Here is a 22,894-nt window from a genome sequence, read left to right on the forward strand (position 1 = left end):
TAAGAACCGTTTCCACCTTTACCATTAGAATTTTCTCTTTCCCTGTGATCCTAAATAGTGTGTTTCACATATATACTTTTGCTCCCATGTCTGTCCTAGGGTTACTCTCTTAGTACTACAATCAACCTCATAATTCTAGATTCAGTATATCCTTTTACCTCTCATTGTGTATTCTTTTGACCTCTGGCCAGCACTGCACCTGTTTGTTATATCTGCTTTCTTGTTCTGCCTCCTGGCCCGTGTTGCCTCTGTCTTCCCTGGCTCCTCTCCCATTTCTTCTAACACAGGAATAGGAGTCTTCCTCAGAGTTACCCTCTGCTTTCTTTTCTTCTCATACTCCCCTCTTTCTCCATGATTTTGTCCACCAATAATTATTTTATTAATAAACCGTTTTGAACAACTTCTGATCTTCCAGACTGTTTGTACTTTGGCTTTTAATATACACAATGTATATTTTAGTATAGCACAATGCAACAAAGGCAAGGAGTCAGTGATGTGACATAAAGTGAAGTGCTGACTTAGGATTGTTTCAGTTTTCTTCAGTTACCAGGACCCCCACAGCTCATACTGAGGCATGTGCTTGGGGTGTTTTTTCCTTTTTATAGGAACAGCCTCCAAGAGTATAGTTTAAGTTATTAAATAACTAATTAGGATAAGCTTCTCTTCTGATATTGGTTGCACATGTTAAAGCCAGAGATAGGAGCCTCAGAGCTTTTTGTCTCTAGCTTTCTGACTAGGTTTATATATGCAACTGGAAACCTTAACTTCAGGAATCCTGTGACATTAAGATCACCCAATTGCATACAATGACAGCTGGACGGTTGCTATTGAAAGTGTGCTCAAGGACAAAAAAAAAACAAAAAAGCCCTCATTTAACAGTTTTTATGAGATAGAAAACAACCAGTTAGCCTTACGCTTGTAAATTATCTCAGGCAAAGGGATAGCTAGTGGAGATTTTTTTTTTTAATTCAATTTTATTGCGATATATTCACATGCCATGCAGTCATACAAAGCGTACTTCAGTTGTTCACAGTACCATTATACCGTTGTGCGTTCATCACCAGAATTAATTTTTGAACATTTTCATTACCACACATACAAAAATAAGAATAAAAATTAAAGTGAAAAAGAATAATTAAAGTAAAAAAGAACACTGGGTGCCTTTTTTTTTTTCTTTTTGGCCCCCATTTTTCTACTAATTCATCCATACACTGGACAAAGGGGAGTGTGGTCCATATGGCTTTCTTAATCACATTGTCACTGGCTAGAGGAGATTAAAATCTTAACTCTACATTAGTTTAGTTTGATTATTTTTTAAACATGTTTTCTGAGACTTGTTACACTTAGAAGAAGGCGTTGAATTTCAGGTCAGTGGCTTATGTATGGCCTGAAACAGCCACCATAGAGAAGCGAAATTATTATGTAACAATATTATGTAACAATTATATTATCTTACTTTTGAATAGTAATGTGCAGTCACAAATATACATTTGTCTGATAAATCCCTTACAATGGCCCCTTAGAGTTTGCAGGAACTGAAACTCATGTAGAATAGGTAGCTTAACCCCAAATTCCCACACTCCATAAGCAAAACAGAGGGATTCAAACCCAGGTTTTCTGACTTTACCTTTGTATATTTCATTTTGTTTCCAGTATACAACCCAGTTTCCAGGTACAGGGTTCTTGATATATTGACAAAAATGTGAATGTATACAGGAAGTGGGAAAAAAGGCAAATGAATGCAAAGGGAAAGATGTTTTTTATTTTTTAATTTTTTATTTTTTTTTGTAATTAAGATTTATTCACACACCATACAGTCATCCAAAGTGTACAATCAGTTGTTCACATTTCCATCATATAGTTGTTCATTCATCACTCTGATCTATTTTTTTAACATTTTCCTTGTACCAGAAAAAGTGAAAGTAAGAGTAAAAAAAATAAGAGTAGAAAAAGAACACCCTAATTGTCCCCTCCCCCCTAATTTTCCTTTAGTTTTTTTGCCCCCGTTTTTCTACTCATCCATCCATACGCTGGCTAAGGGGATTGTGATCCACAAAGCTAGGAAGGACTTTTAATGAAACTTAGCCTATATTCCATTTTTGCTTAGGACCAATCCTGTCCTACCCACCCCACACACCTCTCTCTCTCCCTCTCTCTCTCTCTCCTAAACCCAATACTTTTTTCTGTCTTCAGAAACACAGGGCCCCAAAGGGAGAGGACCCTGTATCTTGCCTTGAAGAATCTGAATATGGTTTCTGGCCTCTGCAATGTGAGCTACCTGTCTGACTCATTCCTTGTACCTCTTGTGGCCTGACCACCGCCTTCCCTGAGAAGGCCTTTCCCTTTCTCTGTCTTCTGAGTACCAGGGAAAATGGGACTCTGGTGCCAATGGTAAGAGCCCTTGAAAACGTTGCTGGAATACTCATTTGTATAAAGTTTTATTTAACTTAAATTACATTGTAGCTCTGGGGACAGATGGTATTGGTGTTTTGGCATCATATATATTTGGTTAATTATAGTACTTGGAATTTTTTTCTTTTTGCTTATTTTTTTATTTTATATTGAATTGTATAGTTCATTTAACATCTTTACTTTCTGTACCAGACTGCTGTTTTGAAAGGATTGATGTGATTTTTTTTTTTTCTTTCCTCTACCATTGGGTCAAATTTCCTGGCCTGCAACTCAAGAATTATCCATTATGATTGCTGTTTTTTCCTTTTTTTTCCAAGAATGCCAATTTTGTATCTAAGTTCAGATATATATTCAGTTAGGGAAAAGGTAGAGAATAGTCACAGTGTTTTATTTTCTCCTTTAGTTGAAAAGCTAATGTCATACAGATACCACCAGCATCACTACCACCAGATCATTTGAATTATTATATTTGTCCAAATTTTTCTGTGCTAATAAAATAGAATTGTGTTTGTATGTTTATACTGTACCACTTGCTGTCCATTGACTTTCATTTATACATTAAATAGTCAAAACTTACTAGTAGAAATTTTAATTTGTTTAATGGTTTTCATATTTTTTTAGCTTTATGTTGAAATTGTGATTGGGCCAATTGTTTATTCTGTCAAGTTTTTGTTCATTGATGTCACTTTATGTGTCTTTTTCTTCCTGCAGTAGACTATGCAGTTTTACGCTGTGGACAAATAGAGTCTTTCAATTCTATTTAATAAATGTTTCTTTCATAAGTAGCTCTCCTTGGAACCCCTAGCCACAGTAAAGCACCTAAACCATTCAGATCAATTGAATGCTAGTACATTCTGAAAGGATTTAAGATTTCAGAAGCTTTGTATTAGGGGTTTCCTTGATGCTATTTATTTTTGGTTTTCCTAAGTTTGACCCAGAATTTTAAAAATATTTCTATATTTTGAATGTAATTAAAACTAGTTCACTTAGCTTCATGGCAATCCTTTCCTTTCTTTGCTCAGTTCTCTGTGTGCTGTTCTGTTCTCATTCAGTTAGATTTTTGCTTGTTTTTTGGCTTTTTCACTATTCTAAGTTTTTTTCTTAGGAGAAACTATGTCTACTGTATTCTTAGCTCCTTATTTCTTACCGAATTCATATGATCTCTTTTGGGAACAATGATTTGGACTATTAACTTTAAAAATTGTCTGTCTTGCCAGTAAAAGACAGCTTTTACCCCTCCTTTGTCCTGCCCAGAATTCAGGTTTCTACCTATTTTTTTCCTGACCATGGGTCTTAACTGTATAGCCTCATCTTTTATTAGTTATGTCCATTGCCTGACTCCCACCCTTAGCCTTAGTTTCTGTAGACTTCCCTTTGTCTTAGAACACCTTAGTCAGTGTCCACATAGTTCTCCCATTCTGCCTAAAATCAGACCACAAACCTGACCCCTCTGGCATCTTCAGATAAAGCATTGGACATACTTTATTATTGACGGGCAGAAGAGTTGCCTGAAAGATGTATTGTGGTGCTTTGACTTGAATGTTCCCAAAATGACCAACCATTCAATGGCTTGAACTTAAGCGTGAACCCAAACACAGAATTAATTTTTGAAAGGTCATTGACTTATTTTAGAAGTCCCTGAATGAACTTTATTTGTCCTAATGCAGAAACAGAATAAAACTGTAACCAGTCAATACTAGGAAACACAAGGTGTTATTCTTATGTTTGAAATAATACAGAAACACTTTTGCTATTAATATTCTGGCATCAAAGAAAGAACAAGAATTTGTAAAATGGCTCATGAAAAATCAAAATAAAGTCAAGGAATTGGTCATTTAAGAGTATTTTAGGCAGAGTTGTTATTTTAAAAATGTAAGCCAGTTAGCAAATATTATAGGAGAAGATTGTTTCTTTACTTTTGAATAAACTAATCTTGAGTACAAAGGAACTTTCCTGCGTCGCTGTCTCTGTCTCCATTAATCCCCACTCTGCCTCCTCAAATACTACCCAAACTTTAGCATCTACTAGTGATATCAGCTTCTGTGAATAGAGATAATAGGGTTAGCTGGCTGGAGTTATGAACAAAGATCTGACTCTGATGTTAAATATTTTGTTTAGATCCTCACTCCAGCTCCAACTTTCCCTTTTATTCTGTGACTATCTAAGACCTCATCCAGTGATCAGTCTTGAGCACGTAATTAATTAACCACTCGGAAGTTCAGAAGATATACTTAAAGTGACTCTTGAAAGCAAATAACATGTTTATGGTATTTTAATGATGTCTTAGAATTTCTCTTCTGTTAAGTGGAAATCTGAAAGTCAGACAGGGATTGCCATGTTTGTAATGTTTTTGTTTCAGTAATGTTAATGAAACGGCAGTGGAAATCCAAATTCAAAGTAAAGTGTGGGTATTAATTTTAGAATAATATTGTTGAGAAAAGATAAAATTTCATTAATGGTGATTCTGGGCCAGTCATTGTAACCATATGTATTTTCGTATTTCCAATTTTTTGATAAGCTACTGGTTTTCAGGCCCAGGCTTCATATTTTATATGCATTCTCCTTTTTCTCAAAGCAGCCAGTGACCTATGATTTTAAAATTAATGAGTTTATAGCACCTTAAAATACTCCAGTGGTTTCTGAAATTTACTTTATGTTATATTAATATAGCCACTCCAGCTTTACTTTGATTATTATTGGCATGGTATATCTAACCTTTTCTTTTTAAACCTGTTTGTGTTGTAGGTAGCATATAGTTGAGTCTTGCTTTTTTTTTTTTTAATCTAATCTGATGACTCTGCCTTTTAATTAGAATGTTTAGACCATTTTCATTTAATGTGATTATTCATATGGCAGGGTTTAAAGTATCAGTTTACCTTCAAGTGATATTATACTACTTTACATATAATGAAAGTGCCTTACAACAGTATACTCTTCATTTTTCCCCTTCCCACGCTTTGTGCTATTGTTGTCACACATTTTGCTTCTGTGTGTTATAAAATTCTCAATATATTATTATTTTTGCATTAAGTAGTCCATTTTCTTTAGATGATTTCAAAAATAAAAAAGTCACTGCTTTGTGAGAATTCAGACTTCCATATGGAATGACTTCCCTTCTGCTCGGAGGTTTACCTTTACCATGTCTTATACTGCAACTGTGCTTCTTTCAGCTTGTGTATTTCTGAAAAAGTCTTTTTTCTCTTTTGTATGTATATATGTATGTATGTATTTTTTCTCCTTTGTTTTTGAAAACTATTTTCATGGGTAAGGGATTCCAGGTTGACAGTTTTTATTTCAGGACTTGAAACATGTTTCTGTATTGTCTTCTCATTTGCATTATTTTCTATAAGAAATCAGTTGTTCTTTACTCTGTTCCTCTATCAATGTGTCTTTTTTTTTTCAGACTGCTTTGAAAATTTTTTCTTTACCACTAGCTTTAATCAGTTTTATTATGATGTCCTCTGAATATAGTTTTCTTCATACTTCTGCTTGAGGTTCATTGTGTTTCTTAGATCTATGGGTTTATACCTCATCAAATTTGGATATTTTTTAGCTTTTATTTCTTCAAATATTTTTTCTGCACTTCTGTCCTCTCTTCAGAGACTTCAGTTATACAAATATTAGGCCTCTTGAAGTTGTTACACAGCTCACTGGTGCTCCTTTCAATTTCATTTTGGATAGTTTCTATTGCTGTGTCTTCAAGTTCACTTACCTTCTGCAGTGTCTAATTTGTGGTTATTCATATCTCATCATCTCAGACATTGTTGTTTTCTTCTCTAGAAGTTCAGTTTGGGTATTTCTTCTGTCTATCCTTAAAATCTTCAATTTTTCCTCTACCTTCTTGAACATATGAATTAACTTTTCTCCTCATTATGGGTTATATTTTTCTGCTTCTTTGCTGCATACCTGGATGCCAAATAGAAATTTTACTATTTGGGGCTCTAGATACTTTTGTTTTCTCATAAATATTATTGAGCTTTGTTCTTGGAGGCAGTTAATTTACTTGGAAACCGTTTGAAAACTTTCAAGGCATGTTTTTAAGCTTTGTTAGTTGAGATCAGAGTAGCCTTTATAGGGGCTAATTTTCCCCCACTGTTGATACAGTCGCTATCTGAATACTTTACTCAATGTTCCATGAATTTTGAGGATTTTCCACTCTGGTTTATGGAAATGGTTCTGTACCTAGCCCTGTGTGAGCATTAGGCACTCTACTTATAGATGATTCTTTCCCTCACCTTGGGTAGTTTCCTCTGGTAAGTGTGCTGGTCAGTACTTTGGCTAAAGACTTGAGGGGGGACCTCTTTAGAGCTCCAGATCTTTATGTCTATGCAACTCTCTCTTTTCTGAAACTCTGTCCTGAGAACTCTGGCTACTTGCACTCCCTATCACTTCTCTCTCCTCAACTCATGGAGACCTCTTGGCTCTGCCTGGGTTCTTTCACCCTGTGCTACAGCTTATAAACTCACTTTAAGCAGTAAGTTGGGGGCAATTCTGGAGTTCACTTTGTTTGTTCCCCATCTCTGAGGCATCATTGTGCCATGCTGCCTGGTGTCTGAAGTGGCTGTTTGAGGCTGGGGCAAGTACAAGTCCCTGTTATTCCATCTTGGCCAGAAGGGGAATTTCCCTTAGACCTGTCTAACGGTTTCTATTTTCACTATAATGTCTGAGATGCTCATGTCTCTTTCTTCAACCTCATCTTTAACTATTCTCGTCTTTGTCTGTTATGTTTTAATCATATTCATTTTCTTGTTCCCACCCCTGCCATGCCTTTACTCTTGCTGTTCCCTCTGCTTCGCCAAATCAGTATAATGATGTTGCCCCCATCATTATCTACATTTCTCTATTTTATTTTTTTTTTTTTAGTTCTTGTCACACTTATCCCTATTTAAATGGTCTTTCGATTTGTTTTATTGTTTCTCTACCTCTTTGTGTCTGCTTACTTATAAGACACTCCATGTAGGCCAGGTCTTTGTTTTCTCATTTTTGTTGTGAATCTCTTAAGGCCTAAAACAGTGTTTGGTACAGGATAAACATTCATGCCAGTTTAGATATATTATGCCCCCCCCCCCCCAAAGCCACTTTCTTTAAGGCAACTCTTGTGGGGGCAGAGTTATTGATCTTTTTGATTAGGGTGTGACCTCTTGATTGAATGTTACCCTGGAGATTTGACCCTACCATTCAGGGTAGGTCTTGGTTAGTTTCACTGGAGTACTTAAGAGAGAAGCTAGGAGCCAGCACGGACACAGATACTTGTTGATGCTTAGGGATGCATGCAGATGTGGACAGAAGCATGTTTGGAGATGCTAAGCTAAGAGATGAAGCCCAGAGTTTGCCTCAGAGAAGCTAAGAGAGGGCCTCCGGTTGCTTAGAGAGAAATACAGTGGGAGAAAGAAGCAAGGATGCATAGGAGTTGAGAGAGAGGAGCTCAGAGGCATTTTAGAGAATGCCATTTTGAAACATAACCCAGGAGCAAAGGACCAGCAGATGCCAGTCACATACCTTTCCAGCTGACAGAGGTGCTCCGGAAACCATTGGCCATTCTTCACTGAAGGTATCCGCTTGTTGAAGCCTTAGTTTGGACACTTTAATGGCCTTAGGACAGTGAATTTGTAATTTAATAAATCCCCTTTATAAAAGCCAATCCATTTCTAGTAGTTTGCATAATGGCAGCTCTAGCAAACTGGAACAACATTTAATAAATATTTGACATATAAATGAATGAGTGATTATATCTGATTCTCACATACCTCCAGAAACAGACATTACCATTTCACTGATGAGGCAACTTGTTCACTCAGTGATTAACTGTTATAGCTCAGATGTAAACCGTGTTTTTTTGACACTATTTCTTATTGTGGCAGCCACTTTATGTTTCTATTTGCTGTAGGTGTATTCTGAATTTGAAGTCACCTTTAGCAGTGTTTTCTGTAGGCTTCATTACTGATGCAATTTATTTTTAATATTTGAAGGTTAAATTTAAGTTAATTTTAGGTTCACATTTATTAGAATGTTGAACAGGAACTGAAAATTGATGCTAATTGAAAACAACTTATGGGAAATTTTGTTAATTTCTACTTTTTCTACTTTGTGACTAATTACATATTTAGATTATCTATATAGACAGCTTAAAAGTGGGACACTTAAGCCCATGATAGGAATTATGGGTTTTTGTTTTGTTTTGTTTTTTTTTTTGGATGGAAACACATTGCTTTCTGGTCAGACCATCTATGTAGTACTGAAATTTTATGGCACAATCTGCTTAATTTGTTTCATTTGGAAAAGCAAAACAAAACATCATTATAGTCACATACTAATTACTAGCCATGCATCATTCATTTGAAATAAAGCCTAAAGCATTTTGTAGTTATAAGCAAAAAGGTCTCTTATGATTCATCACTTTGAAAACAACATTATTTTCAGGTTGGGTTTTAGATCTGAATATTGTCTGGTGTTGTGGATTTCTGTATTCTGCAAGTCTTATTATGTAGGTTTACATATTCTCTTCTAACACTACTTTGGAACTATAATGGAACAGGGAAGACCGGACTTAAGAACTAAGTAAGTTCTAACAACTACTACAGGGTGAAAGTGTAACAGAAATACCACAGGACCAGTATTGCTGAATGACATTGGAGTTTTGGCCCCACCACAGTAGAGAGATCTTCCTCTTAACATTTCATTTAACATGCCTCTGGAGCTCACTCCAACAATTGGGAGGTTGCAGCTTAGCAATGAGGGCCATGCCCTAAAGTAGGACCCACTTTAGACCCACCCTAACAAAGGCTATACCTGAGACTTGACAGATACCTCAGAGGAGACAGAGTTCAGAGATTGAGCCCCACCAAGTTAGAGGACTATGGAAATACCTTTGACTTTTCGCAGATCTACACTAACAAAGTTTAAGCTTGAACTGAAACAACTGTGAATCACCCTCTGATTGAGTTGCTTACTAATATAAGAATGAGCATTCTTCAAAGGGAGATTACAGAATTTATAGTTGCTGCATGTTTTACTTATACAGTGGTCAATATTAAATTAAAAAAACAAAGGACAATAAAACGTGTTGCATTTTCAAGGAAAAAAAATCAAACAGTCATCATAAACCAGACATGAGATGGCTCAAGATTTTGGATTTCATTTGCATGTATATTATAAATATGTTCAAAGAACCAAATTATCTTCAAAGAATCAAGGAAAGCATGGTCTTATTAAAGGAACAACAACAACAACAAGAAGAATCTAAGCAGGGAAATGAAAACTAAAAAATTTACTGTATGGAAATTCTAGAACTTGAAAACTTTGGTAACTCAATTGAAAAATTTAGTTTATGTGTTTAACAGGAGATTGGAGATGGCAGAAAAGTCAGTGGATTTGAAGGCAGATACAGAGAGATTATTTAATCTTAAGAATGGAAACAAAATGATTGAATTAAAAGTGAGCAGAGGTTAGGTACTTTTGGGTAAATATCAAATCATCTAAAATACCCATAATTGTTACATATCTAGGAATAAATGTAACTAAGTATACAAAAGGCTTGTATACTGAAAACTATAAAACACTACCAAAAGAAATTAAAGAGTCCCTAAATAGAGATCCTGAAAGCAATGAAACTTGGGAGAGAAGGATCAGCAGACACCAGCCATGTGTCTTCCCATGTGATTGAGGAACCCCAAATGTCGTTGGCCTTTCTTCTAAGAAGGTATCCTCCTACTGATGCCTTAATTTGGACATTTTCATGACCTTAGAACTGTAAATTTGCATACTAATAAATCCCTATTGTAAAAGTGAAAACAAACAAAAGAAGCCCTAAATAAATTGCAGGACACCCTGTTCATGGATTGAAGAGATAACATTGTTAATGTATCAGTAATATCCACAGCAATATGCAGATTCAATGCAATCCTATTAAAATTCCAGTCTTTTTTTTTTTTTTTTTTTTGGCAGAAATGGAAAAACAATAGCCAAAACAATTTTAAAAACGAAAGCAGGGTTGGGGGACTCACACCTCCTGATTTCAAATTGTATTAGAAAGTGACAGTAATCAAAAAGATGTGGTACTGACACAAAGATCAGTGGAACAGAATTAAATGTCTAGGAATAGACCCACACATCTATGGACAGTTGATTTTTGAAGTCCAGTCAATTGGGAAAGAATAGTCTCTTTAACAAATGGTTAGGTAAACTGGATAACCACATGAAGAATAATGAAGTTAGACCCCTACCTCACACCATATACAAAAGTCAACTCAAAATGGATCAAGGACCTAAATATAAGAGCTAAAACTATAAAACTCTTAGAAGGTAACAGGGGCAAATCTTCATGACCTGAGATTTGATAAACAATAGATAAATTTCATTTAATCAAAATTGGAAATTTCTGTGCATTGAAGGAAATTATGAAGAAATTGAAAAAGACAACCTACAGAATGGGAGAAAATGGTTTCAAACCATGTATTGGAAAAGAGTTTAATATCCAGAATATGTAAAGAACATTTACCGTACAACAACATAAAGACAAAAAACTCAAAAAGTGGCAAAGGACATGAATAGGTATTTCTCCAAAGAAGATATACAAATGGCCAATGATAACATGAAAAAATGCTCAACATCATTAGCCATTAGAGAAATGCAGGATAAAACCACAATGCAGTACTACTTCACATCTACAAGGATGGATATTATTTAAAAACGAAAATAAGTGTTGGAGAGGATGCAGAGAAATTGGAACCCCAGTGCATTGTTGGTGAGAATGTAAAATGGTGCAGCCACTGTGGAAAGTAATATGGGAGTTCCTCAAAAAGCTCCAGCAATCCCATTTCTAGGTATGTACCAAAGAGAGGGCAAATGGTGTTGCAAATAGATATTTGTACACCAGTGTTTATAGCAGCATTATTCCTGATAGCCCAAATGTCCATCAACAGATGAATGGATAAACAAAATACAGTACAAACACACAATGGAATGTTATTGAGCTGTAAGAATAAATGAAGTTGTGAGACATGCCATAACATGGAATAACCTTGAAAACATTATGTTCAGTGAAACAAGCAAGATACATAAGGACAAACATTGTATGATCTCACTTATAAGAGATGACTAGAAATAGCAAATTCACAGAAATAGAAAGCAGATTAGAGGTTAAGAGAAGAGGGGGGTAGTGGGAATAGGGGAGTGTTGTTTGTTTAAAAAAAAAAAAAAACCCAGCCCCATAATTGGAGTTCTAAAAGGAGAAGAGATTGATATTGAGGTCAAAAAAATATTTGAAGAAATAATGCACCAAAATCTCAAATATAGTAAAAAGTATAAATTTATGATAGAGGAAGTTCAGCAGACCCCAAGCAGGGTAAATATAAAGGAGAACTACACCTTGGCACATGCTAGTCAAACTGCTGAAAACCAGAGACAGAGATTTCAGGAAAGTAACTCAAGGGGAAAAAAAATCACACAATACATGTAGAAAAACAAGGAAAAGAGGTTTCGCTTATTTTGTAGAAATAATGGAAAGCAGGAGACAATTGAAAGGTGTCTTTAAAGTGCCAAAAGGAAAAAAAAAAAACAACTAAAATCAAAATTCTCTATTTAGTAGATATTCTTCAAAAAAACAGGGCAAAATAGATGTTTTCAATGATATGGAGGCTGAGAGTGTGTGGCCAGTAAACTTGCCCTATAAGAAATGCTAAAGGATGTTCTTCAGGCCAAAGAAAAATGATTTCCAGATTGAAACTGAGATCCATAAAAAAGGAATGAAGAGTATTGGCAATAAATGAAAACTATCTTTTCTATCTTCTTATAATTTTCTTAAAAGAAAATTTATTGTTTTAAGAAAATACAACACTGCAGGTTGGGGGCCATAATGAACATAGAAGTAAAAGATATGATAGTAATTGCACAAATGATGGAGGAGATTAAATGGAATTATACCTAGAGTTGTCTTAACAAATTACCCCTAACTTTGTGGCTTAAAACAACAAAAATTGATTTTCTGACAGTTCTGGAGGACAGAAGTGTGAAATCAAGGTGTTGGAAGTGTTGGCTGCTTCTGGAGGCTCTGAGAGGAATCTGTTCCATGCCTTTCTCCTAGCTTCTGGTGGCTGGTGTCAATCTGCAGCATTCTTTGGCTTGCAGGTGCACCACTGCGATCTCTGCCTCCGTCTTCACATCTCCTTCTCCTCCATGTCTGTGTCTTGTCTTCCTTCTCTTACGAGGACACCAGTCATTGGATTTAGGGCCCAACCTAAATCCTGGGAGGTCTCATCTTGAGATTCTTAACTTAAATACATCTGTCAAGATCCTATTTCCAAATAAGGTTACACCCACAGGTACCAGGAGTTAGGACTTGATTTATCAAGTAAACATAAAGATGTTTTTGTTTATTCACATTTTTCCTGCTTGTCATATGTCTCCTACCGAGATATAAGGAAAAAGGAAAGAAATATCACTATTCAACGCACTATATAGCCCCAAACTGGAAAGAACCCCTAAGTCCACCGACAGGAAAACGGATTAAAGAAAGTTTTCATATACCCTTGCAATGAAATAGTGCTCATTAATTAAAAAGGCCTGAGTCACACTTCATGTGAATTAATCTCACAATCATTTGGTTGAATGACAAAAGCCAGACACAAAGTATTTTCTATATAGTTTCACTAATATTAATTTCAAGAACAGACAAAGCTAAGGAATAGCAACAGAAATCAAAATATTGGTTCCCTGTTATCGATGGGGATTGTATGGAAACTGGCATGAATGAATGAATTTAAGAAGCTAGGATTCTGGGCTTTCTGCCAGCTTTTTAATTCAGCAGATATGAAACTTATGCATTAGGAGTGTTTGCTAAGATTGCCAATTAAATAGGAAGTCTCTAGCTTTACCATTCATAACTTTCTTTACTGCTTGCAAATTTTAAATATCTACAGAATTTATTTTGACCTCCTGTGAAATTCTTAGTGGTCTAGAATATATAAGGATTTGTGAGAAAAGGTAAAGTAATATCTGTAAGCAGTTGTCTATTTGTTGACTAACTGCAGGGATATGCATTTATCTTTTTAATATTTTTGTTCTTCTCTTGGTTATACTGTACTCCTATGGAATATATAAAAAATGTACCATATGTAGTGTGTCATTGTGTAGTTTTCTTAATTTTAGCTCAGCAGGCTTTAGTATCATAACAGAACACTTTAAAAAAAATTAAAAAAACTATTCGGAGCTCTTCCTGTACATAAGGCACTCAAATAGCTTTTTTTTTTGCTTTTTTTTTTTTTTTATGACTTTCTTGAGTATGGATTTTTCTCTCTGGAAGTGAAATGAACTTTTATTTTTCTCTGAGAATTCTGGAGGTCATGAAAATATTGTCTGGTTAACTATGAAGGGTAGGTATGTTACATGTAGTCCAATTAGAGACATTTTATTTGAAATTATTTTTAAGTGTCTTTATTCCATTATTAGATCACTTCTTTCTCAGGTTCCATTTTCTTCTCCCATCCCTTTTCTCATAAAGATATTTTTGTTTTTTCACATTTTTCCTGCTTGTCATATGTCTCCTACCGAGAACTGAGAAAGAATTAGTTCAACAGAGGAGTATGAATGGAGAGTGCAGTTTGGAGAGGACAACAAAACAGACTTGCTAAAGTATTAAAAATTCAGCACAGTAGGAAACAGTTGTTTATACTAAGGAGAAAGGAAAGAAATATCAAAATATTAGCAGACAGAGTTCACAGTAAGGTCATTCTCCATAGTGGTTTTCTAATAACTCCTGTGGGGAAATTTGTACTCATATGAAAACTAAGTAGAAAGAAGTTTTGGAATCCAGATGATTTTTAAATTGTGGTTAAAAATTTCCACATTACAATACTTTGGGTGGTAAGAACACTTGATTGGTAGAAAGTTAGCTCTACTAGCCATGTGACCTTGAAGTAGTCATTTAACCTTCCTCAAACTCTGATCCGTTATTCCTTATTCTTTATACTTATGTTTTTATAATACATAATGAACTAAAGGTTTAGAGTATCATAAAGATTAATGTCAATTGAGACTGAAGCTAGCTTTTCAATCAAAAAGTTACTGTAGTGATAGAAAGAAAGTTAAATGAGCAACTAACTAGTTTCATGACTCTAGGGAAGAAAAACAAAGATATGGAGTGCGTACTAAATTTCTTTTGACATGAGCCTATATGAGTCTGCACTGCAGGAAGGGGGGGTCTACAAATTTTGACAAAGTTAGCTACTGAAAACCTCTTATTTATAAAATGAACTCTAATAAACAGAACTGTATTCAGTGGTAAGCATAATTGGTGTGAAATGTCAAACGGATTCTGGGTTATTTACATGAAAAATGACATATAAGATTAAAAGGTTATGTGGAAAACATAGCCATAATAAGATTATGGGAAATTACATCTCCCTGGAGACTTTGTTCTACTTTTACCCTTTAAGACAGATGGAAGAATTAAATGATATGTGTTGCAAGGGCAGTGACCTGACTTCTGGCACTGAGCTGCACCCAGTCAATGCTTGTTGGCTTGTTGATTTACTAAAGGTCTTTTCATTTCATTTTGTCCCTACTCCAACAACACATATGTTGTCAGCTACCAAATTTTGAAATCAAAATTACCCTTAGGGACTGGATATTTCTTCCTGTTTGATTTTCACTAGCTACAGTTTTCAAAGTTTCTTCATTCTGACAGGTGATGTAGTTGGGCTGGAAGGAATGCAGGAGTAACTGCTCCCTGCCTTCAAAAATGATGGTGAAATGAAAGTATTTTTACTTTCAGTTTTATGACTTAAGACTCTTAAATAATAAATTCAAAGGATACTACTGTGAACAGGAATTTCTAATTTCTCCAAACATTCTAGTAGTTACCTTCCTTATAGTTCTTTTTTTAATGCATTTTTATTGTGAACTGTAACATATATACATAACAGTTATAACTTTCAAAGTACGATTTAACTAGTAGTCAGAGAGCAAATTTCAAACAATTTCATGGGTCACAGTTCCACAACTTCAGCTATTTCCATTGTTGTAAAATATAACATGCATACATAAAGGTGTTAACTTTTGATTTACAGCTCAACAAGCAGTTATATAGGTAATTTCAAAAATTGTTATGGGTTACAGTTCCACAGTTTCAGTGCTTTCCTTATTATGCAATATAGGATATATGCAGAAAGGTGAAGACTTTCAAAGCATAGTCCAATGAGTAGCTAAAGAGCAAATTTCAAAGGGTGTTATAGGTTAAAGTTCCACCCTGTCATCTACCTCCTTCTAGCTATTTCAAAACCCCAGCATCTAAAAAGGTATATATATTTATATAAAGTTTCAGTATTCATAGCCCTTTGTTAAATCTTATCTTGTTTGTTGCTACCTCTTCCTCTCAATCTTTCTCTCCATCTTAAGGGGTGTCTAGGCAGTGAGCACCCTAACTTGTTCATATTGAAAGGGGGTGTTGACAGCATGGGGAAAGGGCCTGCATCTGATTGTTGTTCTTAAAGAGGCTGTTGCCTCTGGGTTTTAGGACTTGTCTGGCATAGGAACACTCTGGTGGATTTAAGGTTCTGGAAGATAAAACTTAGTGAGTGAATCTTTCATAGACTCTCAGGTAGGGACCTAGGTATTTGGGCACTACTTTTGGAAATGGCATGGCATACTGCAGCCATCTGGGATATCTAGCTGGAGCTTGCTTGGCAGAGCTACAGCTTGATGGAGTGCACTTTCCCTGACCTACCAGCAGATGGCGTGCTTGAGCCACCCCTTGCCAGTTTTCCCCCAACTTCATCCATGCAGAGTGGGGATCCAAACCATGTGGAAGTCCAATCATTGAAGCAGTTTTTCATGTGCACAGGGAACTGCCAGCCTTGTGGGTGAGGGGCGTGTCCTGCGGTTCGGCAGGGTGTCCACTCCATGACACAGTGGTCCTGGCCATTCTCAGGGTTGTGGGTAGAGTACTCTGGTGCTGTAGAGCTGTGTATCTCACCTTTCTGCTCAGTTGCCCCACAGCCCACAGTCCCTGTCTGCCGTGCACCCACAAGTCTATGGGATTGGGGGAGGTTTCCTGGCACTTCCGTGTGGTACACTTGTCTCTAGGCTGTGCACACTGTGGGCTTCCGTGGAGGAAGGGTGGACACTGTCACAAGCCTGCAGAATCAGGAATTCCCTCAAGGAAGCTCTCAGCTCCAGGACTGTGAAGGGTCATCTTCTCAGCCAACTACAAAGATGGCTTCAAGGGGCATGGAAAGCTGCCCCCTTCTGCACTAATCTGCCTGCTCCAACCGCCAGTTCCTGGCACAGGGGCTCTTCACTGTGGGTCTGTGAAGGGTTATTACCCGAACCAAGTGCTGACCAAGGTGCCTAGGGTGTGGAAGGCTGCTCCCCGTGTGTGCTGGTCAGCCAGCTCCAACCACCCATTCCCCAACAGCTTTCCAGGCCAAACCCTCACCCTTCTTAAATGCAGTCTCTCAGCTTCTCCAAGTACATACTCACTGTGGGTGTATAAGTCCCTGCCCAGCTGGTGGAGCCCTGTTCTAGAATGCGTTGTGTCCTTTATCTAGTGTTTTTCATGGAAGAGAATTTTGCTCTGTCTCTCCTAATCAGCCATCTTCCCAGAAGTCCCTCCTTATACTTCTTTTACCATAATTCTCCCTTTCTTCTTTTTTTTTTAGTGACTTTCTGTTGCCATTCAGAATGTTATTACACCACCATAGCTCTCAGTTCTGCATTGAGCTCATTAGTCTTTGACAAGGAAGGCAGCATTGTAGGTTCTTTTGCAAGTCAACAGAATAAAAATCCCTGATATTGAAAGAATATGTGAAGAGGTGAAGACGAGGATACATCCTTCAGGGTTTTCTTTTTTTCTTTTTCATGTTTTTTTTTTTTTTTTTTCCCACATCTTTACTTTTTTACTGTGATCCCATCTGAAGAAATAAACTTTAATTTAACAAAAGAGAAAAAGGACCCTGCTATTATTAGTATTGATCCCAAGATTTAGGCCTTGGAACGCTGGCTTTAGTTGACAGTTTCTCTTAAATAGAAAGGCAACCATTTGGCCTTGGGGATCACAATATGGCTGAATAGTATACTAATAACAGGAATTAGTGTCAGATGATCTGTCACATTCCTTTTCAACTTAGTCGTTTTGTTTACTAAAATACATTTATTTCATATCAGACAAAATGCTAATTTATCTAAATTTGGAAGAAAGCACAGTATGAAAAGGACATCTGATAAATTGTTGTTCAAAGATCTGTTTTTAGGTTACCTTTCCCGACTTTGCTTTGTCAGGGTTTTTCTTGAACTCGTAGCACTTTGTTCTGCATTACGTCATGGAATTACTCTATCTTTTCAAGGTACCTGTCCCTAGTGCCAGATAGACTCATTACTCATACAAATCTAGGTTATATTTTTCTAGGAAAATTAATTACTTTATGTTGGGTACTTATGGTTAGCTTGTCAGCAGGAAAGCTTTAACATATTTTGGGGCGGTGTAATGTAGGCATTTAAGCAGTCTTTTTTCTGTTTGTGCATGAAGTAGTACATTAATATAGGTTAAAACTAATATATTTTGGAATGCTAATGTTTTGCATGGGGTACAGGAGAATGCCTTCCCATATTTATTGCAAATTACCAAATACCTGATTTCATAATTGTGGATCAAGGCACAGACTGAAAATAAAAGATGCCTTGGGCAATTATTTATCTTCAGAATGGCCGTAACTACATGTACTGCATGTCAGTGCTCTTTTGTACATCTCCCTATTCTAAGTGTAATAAAGCATTATGAAAAATTAGTCCAATATAATATGAATATCTACCATTTGCAACATTTAAGTAATAATAAAAATTCCAGGGAAATGAATTCATTTGGGGGCATGCAATATATTTTAAGACACATCAAATGACTTTATCAGAAGTAATCACTGCTTAACCTTCTAGTTTGTGTGCTAGAGGTAGAAAGCCTCCCAAAAATAATTCATGTTCCCTAAAAATTTATATTCTAGTAGGGCCTCTCTTTTTCCTTATGTAATTTTATATAATTTAAACTTTCTCTATAAAACCTTTATTTGTAATGCTTCTTTTCCTTCATTTTAATGCCTTTTAAGCAGTGTTTTTATTCTCTCATAAGGGAAAACAAAATTTTCTTTAGACAGAAGAATTTGAAGATGTTCCTTACACAAAAGTACTTTGTAGAGAGAACCTATTAACTATATTACTTTAGCTCTCAGTATCTTGGATGGGTACATATAAACATTTAACATGGCATGTAGCTGTGGAGAATACTGAATATAAATTAGATATTTATATTATTTACTAATGAAACATTTCAGTCACTGTATGGTTTGGTCCATTTGAAGATATTCTCTCAGAGGTACCTACTGGAAGCTAATTCATCATTGCTCAGTTTTTGTTAGTTGACAACTACTCTGAGTTATATTGTTAAGTGATTAAGGCAACATCCATATCATCATATTGGAGTAAAATATGATTTAAGATTTTGAATGGTGCATTTTCTTTTTAACAGCAGTCATTATTAAATTTTGACCAAATAGCTTTCTGTCTCCCAGGCAATTGTTTTTTATTGTATTTGGCATTCTGTGAGGTTCATGTAGCATTGGTTTCTATCCTTTCCTTTACGGGCTATGACTATCAGAATCAGTCACTGCCTTAACTCTGTTGTGTTCTGTCATTGTTTATACCCTGACCTTGCCTCAATCTCTTTTTGATATTTAAAAAAGATGAAGTTTAACAATTTAGCTATTATCACCCCATCGATATGTTTTAATTTTAAGTCTCAAATCCCTAAAGCATTTGGGCAAGGAATTCACAGATAGCTTAAATTCTATTCGTATCCAGCCTTTGGATAAGCACCTTTTCCCCCAACTAGTACTGATAAAACATGAAGAAGTGAACTTAAAGTCAAGAACTTGCTGACTCTCTAGACCTCTTTTCTTTTTTGACACCTCTAAACCTCTAGATTCCTAACAGGGAAACTGGCAGCCCCCAAACTGGGTTAACTTGGCACTTGATATGTGGCTTTGCACTATTGTCTTCTGCTATTTCCATGTTTCCTAGTTCTAACTCTGCTAATTTAGTATGTGTCAGTAGTCATTCTACTTTCCTGTGTTTCTGAAGAAAGTCAATTTAGTAGAAATTGGGACCTATTTACTCTCCCTCTATCTAACATATACTGTTAGTCAGTAGGGCTTCTGTTAATGGCAGTTGCTATTTGGAACAGCAAACCCTCTTTAGATCTTTTTGACTAGCCTATATCAGTTTTGAACAAAAATTATTTAATGTAATGATATGAATCCTTTGTATTTTGTTGCCTATGTATCCTGTTACCTTTTTAAAATTTACTTTTAAAAATAATTATATTTGCTAATTCTTTTAGCCATTTAATTAATTCTTTTCATTAAGCATTTAAATTGTTTTCTTGTTTTTGTTTTTGTTTTTGTTGTTTCTATAAGGATGACTCTGGATTCCTTACAAAAAGAATTGGAGCTTTTCTCCCTTACTGCTATCAGTTTTAGGAGACATATTGCTTCTTTGGTACTGTCATACCAATAAATCATCCCAGATTACTTGCAGTCATACAGTGCTAAAGTATACTATGCATTTTAAAGGAAATCTGCTATTTTCTTTTCAATCAGATGAGCAATGTGAAGAGACTACGGCCACGGCTCAGTGCTATTCTCTTTAAGCTTCAGTTTGAAGAGCAGGTGAACAACATCAAACCTGACATCATGGCTGTCAGTACTGCTTGCGAAGAGATAAAGAAGAGTAAAAGCTTTAGCAAGTTGCTGGAACTTGTGTTGCTAATGGGAAACTACATGAATGCTGGCTCTCGGAATGCTCAAACCTTCGGATTTAACCTTAGCTCTCTCTGTAAAGTGAGTTTGTTTTTTAAAAACACGTATTTTCCTGAACACTTACTTTTAAATGTAAGCCCTGATTACATTATTTAAATATTTTTATTTTGATTTGCTCTTTATCAAGAACTTGAACTGAAGCATGAACTCAAACCCAGAGTGAACTGAGCTAGTTTACTCAACTTCTGAACTAAATCCAAATCTTAATTTTCTCTCATCTGCAAATCCAACTGAAGGGTTCTGTTTAATAACAAAATTATATCATAAATGTATGCTCTCTTGAGCTAGTGAAATGGAACATTAAAATTTTATTTAAGCCTTATATACATTTTGTTTAAGTACCTGCATATGATGCTATATATATATATAGAGAGAGAGTATTGTCCAGGATTGCTCCTTTAACTATTTAAATCTTTCTTGCATTTTTAGTAAGCAAACAAAATTGAGAGAAAAAAATTAGACTGCTTTATATAAAGAAAGGGAAACTAGTTATATTAGGTATAAACATATCTTAAATGATGATTTTGAAATATTTGTCTATCTAAATATAATTTTAGAGGATATCAGCAAATATATTCAATGTTTTATATAACAGAGGTCTTTCCTGAGGAGTGGCCCATAGTAACAGTGCTTTATTGATCTGCTGACAACCAATTCTTCTCAGTTACACATCACAAAAAGTGATTTATTTTGTTCTTGACCTTATAACACCTACACTCTCAGATTAAGAAGTTTGATTATTGCTATTGCCGGTTAGGTAGGGAAGGTGAGAAACAAGTTCAGCTCTAGCTGTTTACTGAATAGATATTCTCTTGGTGCTTTGTGAGTTTTCTTACACAATTTCACTTACCTAAGTCTCCCATTGGTATATTGCCTCATGAACTTTCCCCATAAGCCATCTCCATCTTTTTATTTTTCTCTCCTTGGTTTCTTAATCTTCTCTATTTTGTTAAGACCCCTAATATGGGTGAAGCATTTCCTAAAACATGTATTGAAGACTTTGCACATTTACTGAGTGTTTACTTAGGGTGAAATCCTGTGCCAAATGCTTTACCTGAACATCTTATTTGATGTACGTGACTAATGCCTACCTGGCATATGTGAACTCATATTTTTCACATGTAAGCCATTAATTATGATTAAGTGCTATAATGGAGCTGTTATGAAAGTTAAGGCAACAGAATTAAGAGAGGTTAGTGAATGGAGGGCAGTTTAGTATTCAGAGAGGAGAAGGAATTTGAACTGTATCTTGAAGGATGAGTATGTATTCCCCAAGAATAAAAGGCATTCTCAACAAGAGTCAACAATTCACATAGAGGGTTATAGCATCTCATGTGTTAGTATACTGAGTGGTCCAATATGGTTGCAGCCTAAATGGGAGAAAAGTAGTGGGAAATGGGCTGGGATGGTAAATTGGTTTAAACTGTAAAGAGCCTTGAATGTCATGTTTTATTGTGAGTTGTCATAGAGACATGTTAGTTCTGCAAGGCACACAATGTGACCAGATATTTTCTAGGAAGATAATTCTGCACAGGTGAATCAAAAGGTGAATGACTTCACCAAACCTGTGATGTGGTTGACTTTTAAAGACAAAATTTTAATTTCCTTTTTTTTAATGCCTCTGCCAACCCTAGCAAGTGACTTCTTCAAAGTGCAAAGGGCTCTTCTTGTAGGACATTGCACACTGGAGTGCCCTTTAAGAAATACTGATGCATGGGCCCCCAACCCAGGTCAGTTACCTCAGAACATGTGGATGTGGATCCTGATTATTGGAACTTTAAAAATTTCCCCCAGGTGACTTTAATATACAAACTGAACTGAGAATTACTTTATCTGTCTTCTACCTACTTATTAACCCCAGAATGGAAAGTGTCTGATTGTAGTCTGGAGCCAACAAAACAAAACAAATATACCAAATTACAAAATAGAAAAACTAACCACCACCACCACCAAACTAAAACAAAAATAAAAAAGGAAAGAACTCTGCTTCTTTATTCGTGGATGAGTGGAAATATTTCCAAAAACTGCTGCTTTTCTTTCATGCCAAGCTGAATAGTATTCTGAAAAAGAAGACTTTTAAAAGGAGCATGAATTTCAGGCACAAAGTGGAACTGAAATAACTTGATAGCCACAGTCTGAATTATTTTGTGCTGCTCTACACTGTATAGGTAAAGTGTCAGGGATTATAAAGGCATGAGATGAAATAACTCTGCCTATCACAGACAATTTGTATTTTATTTATCTGTTACAGTCACACAGGTTAATAGTATGAATCTTTTCTATGAAATTTTGACCCTTGTTTATCACCTTTGCCTTTACACCATGGAGTTATTTTTTAAGAAAGATCTCTGCCAAACAAATCCATTATTTCATCTGCATTCACTATGTTTTAAAGGGACTTTTATTCTTTATCAGATTGGCAAAATCATACCAGTAAATTTTGGCATCCTTTGAAAGTAAAGCAGTTTTTAGCCAAAGATTTGCAAGTAATAAATGCCTTTCTTATTTTACATCCAGCCAATTAAATCACTGAAATACTATTTAGAATTCTTAACCCTCTTTGACTTGTTCATTAACACATTGAATCTATAGCATTTTCCAAGAAATACGTAATCAGTTTTACT

At 35.6% G+C, this 22,894-nt stretch overlaps 1 protein-coding gene across 1 annotated transcript in view; it reads left to right on the top strand.

Moving 5' to 3' along the window:
- Positions 1-22,894, top strand: part of DIAPH3 (diaphanous related formin 3) — a 584,600-nt gene that overhangs the window by 327,686 nt on the left and 234,020 nt on the right. The window contains exon 21 of the mRNA XM_037800254.1: positions 20,052-20,291. Coding sequence (XP_037656182.1) covers positions 20,052-20,291 — 240 coding nt within the window. The remainder of the gene's footprint in view (positions 1-20,051; positions 20,292-22,894) is intronic.

This window comes from Choloepus didactylus, chromosome 12 (genome assembly GCF_015220235.1).
Source record: "Choloepus didactylus isolate mChoDid1 chromosome 12, mChoDid1.pri, whole genome shotgun sequence".
Taxonomy (NCBI): domain Eukaryota; kingdom Metazoa; phylum Chordata; class Mammalia; order Pilosa; family Megalonychidae; genus Choloepus; species Choloepus didactylus.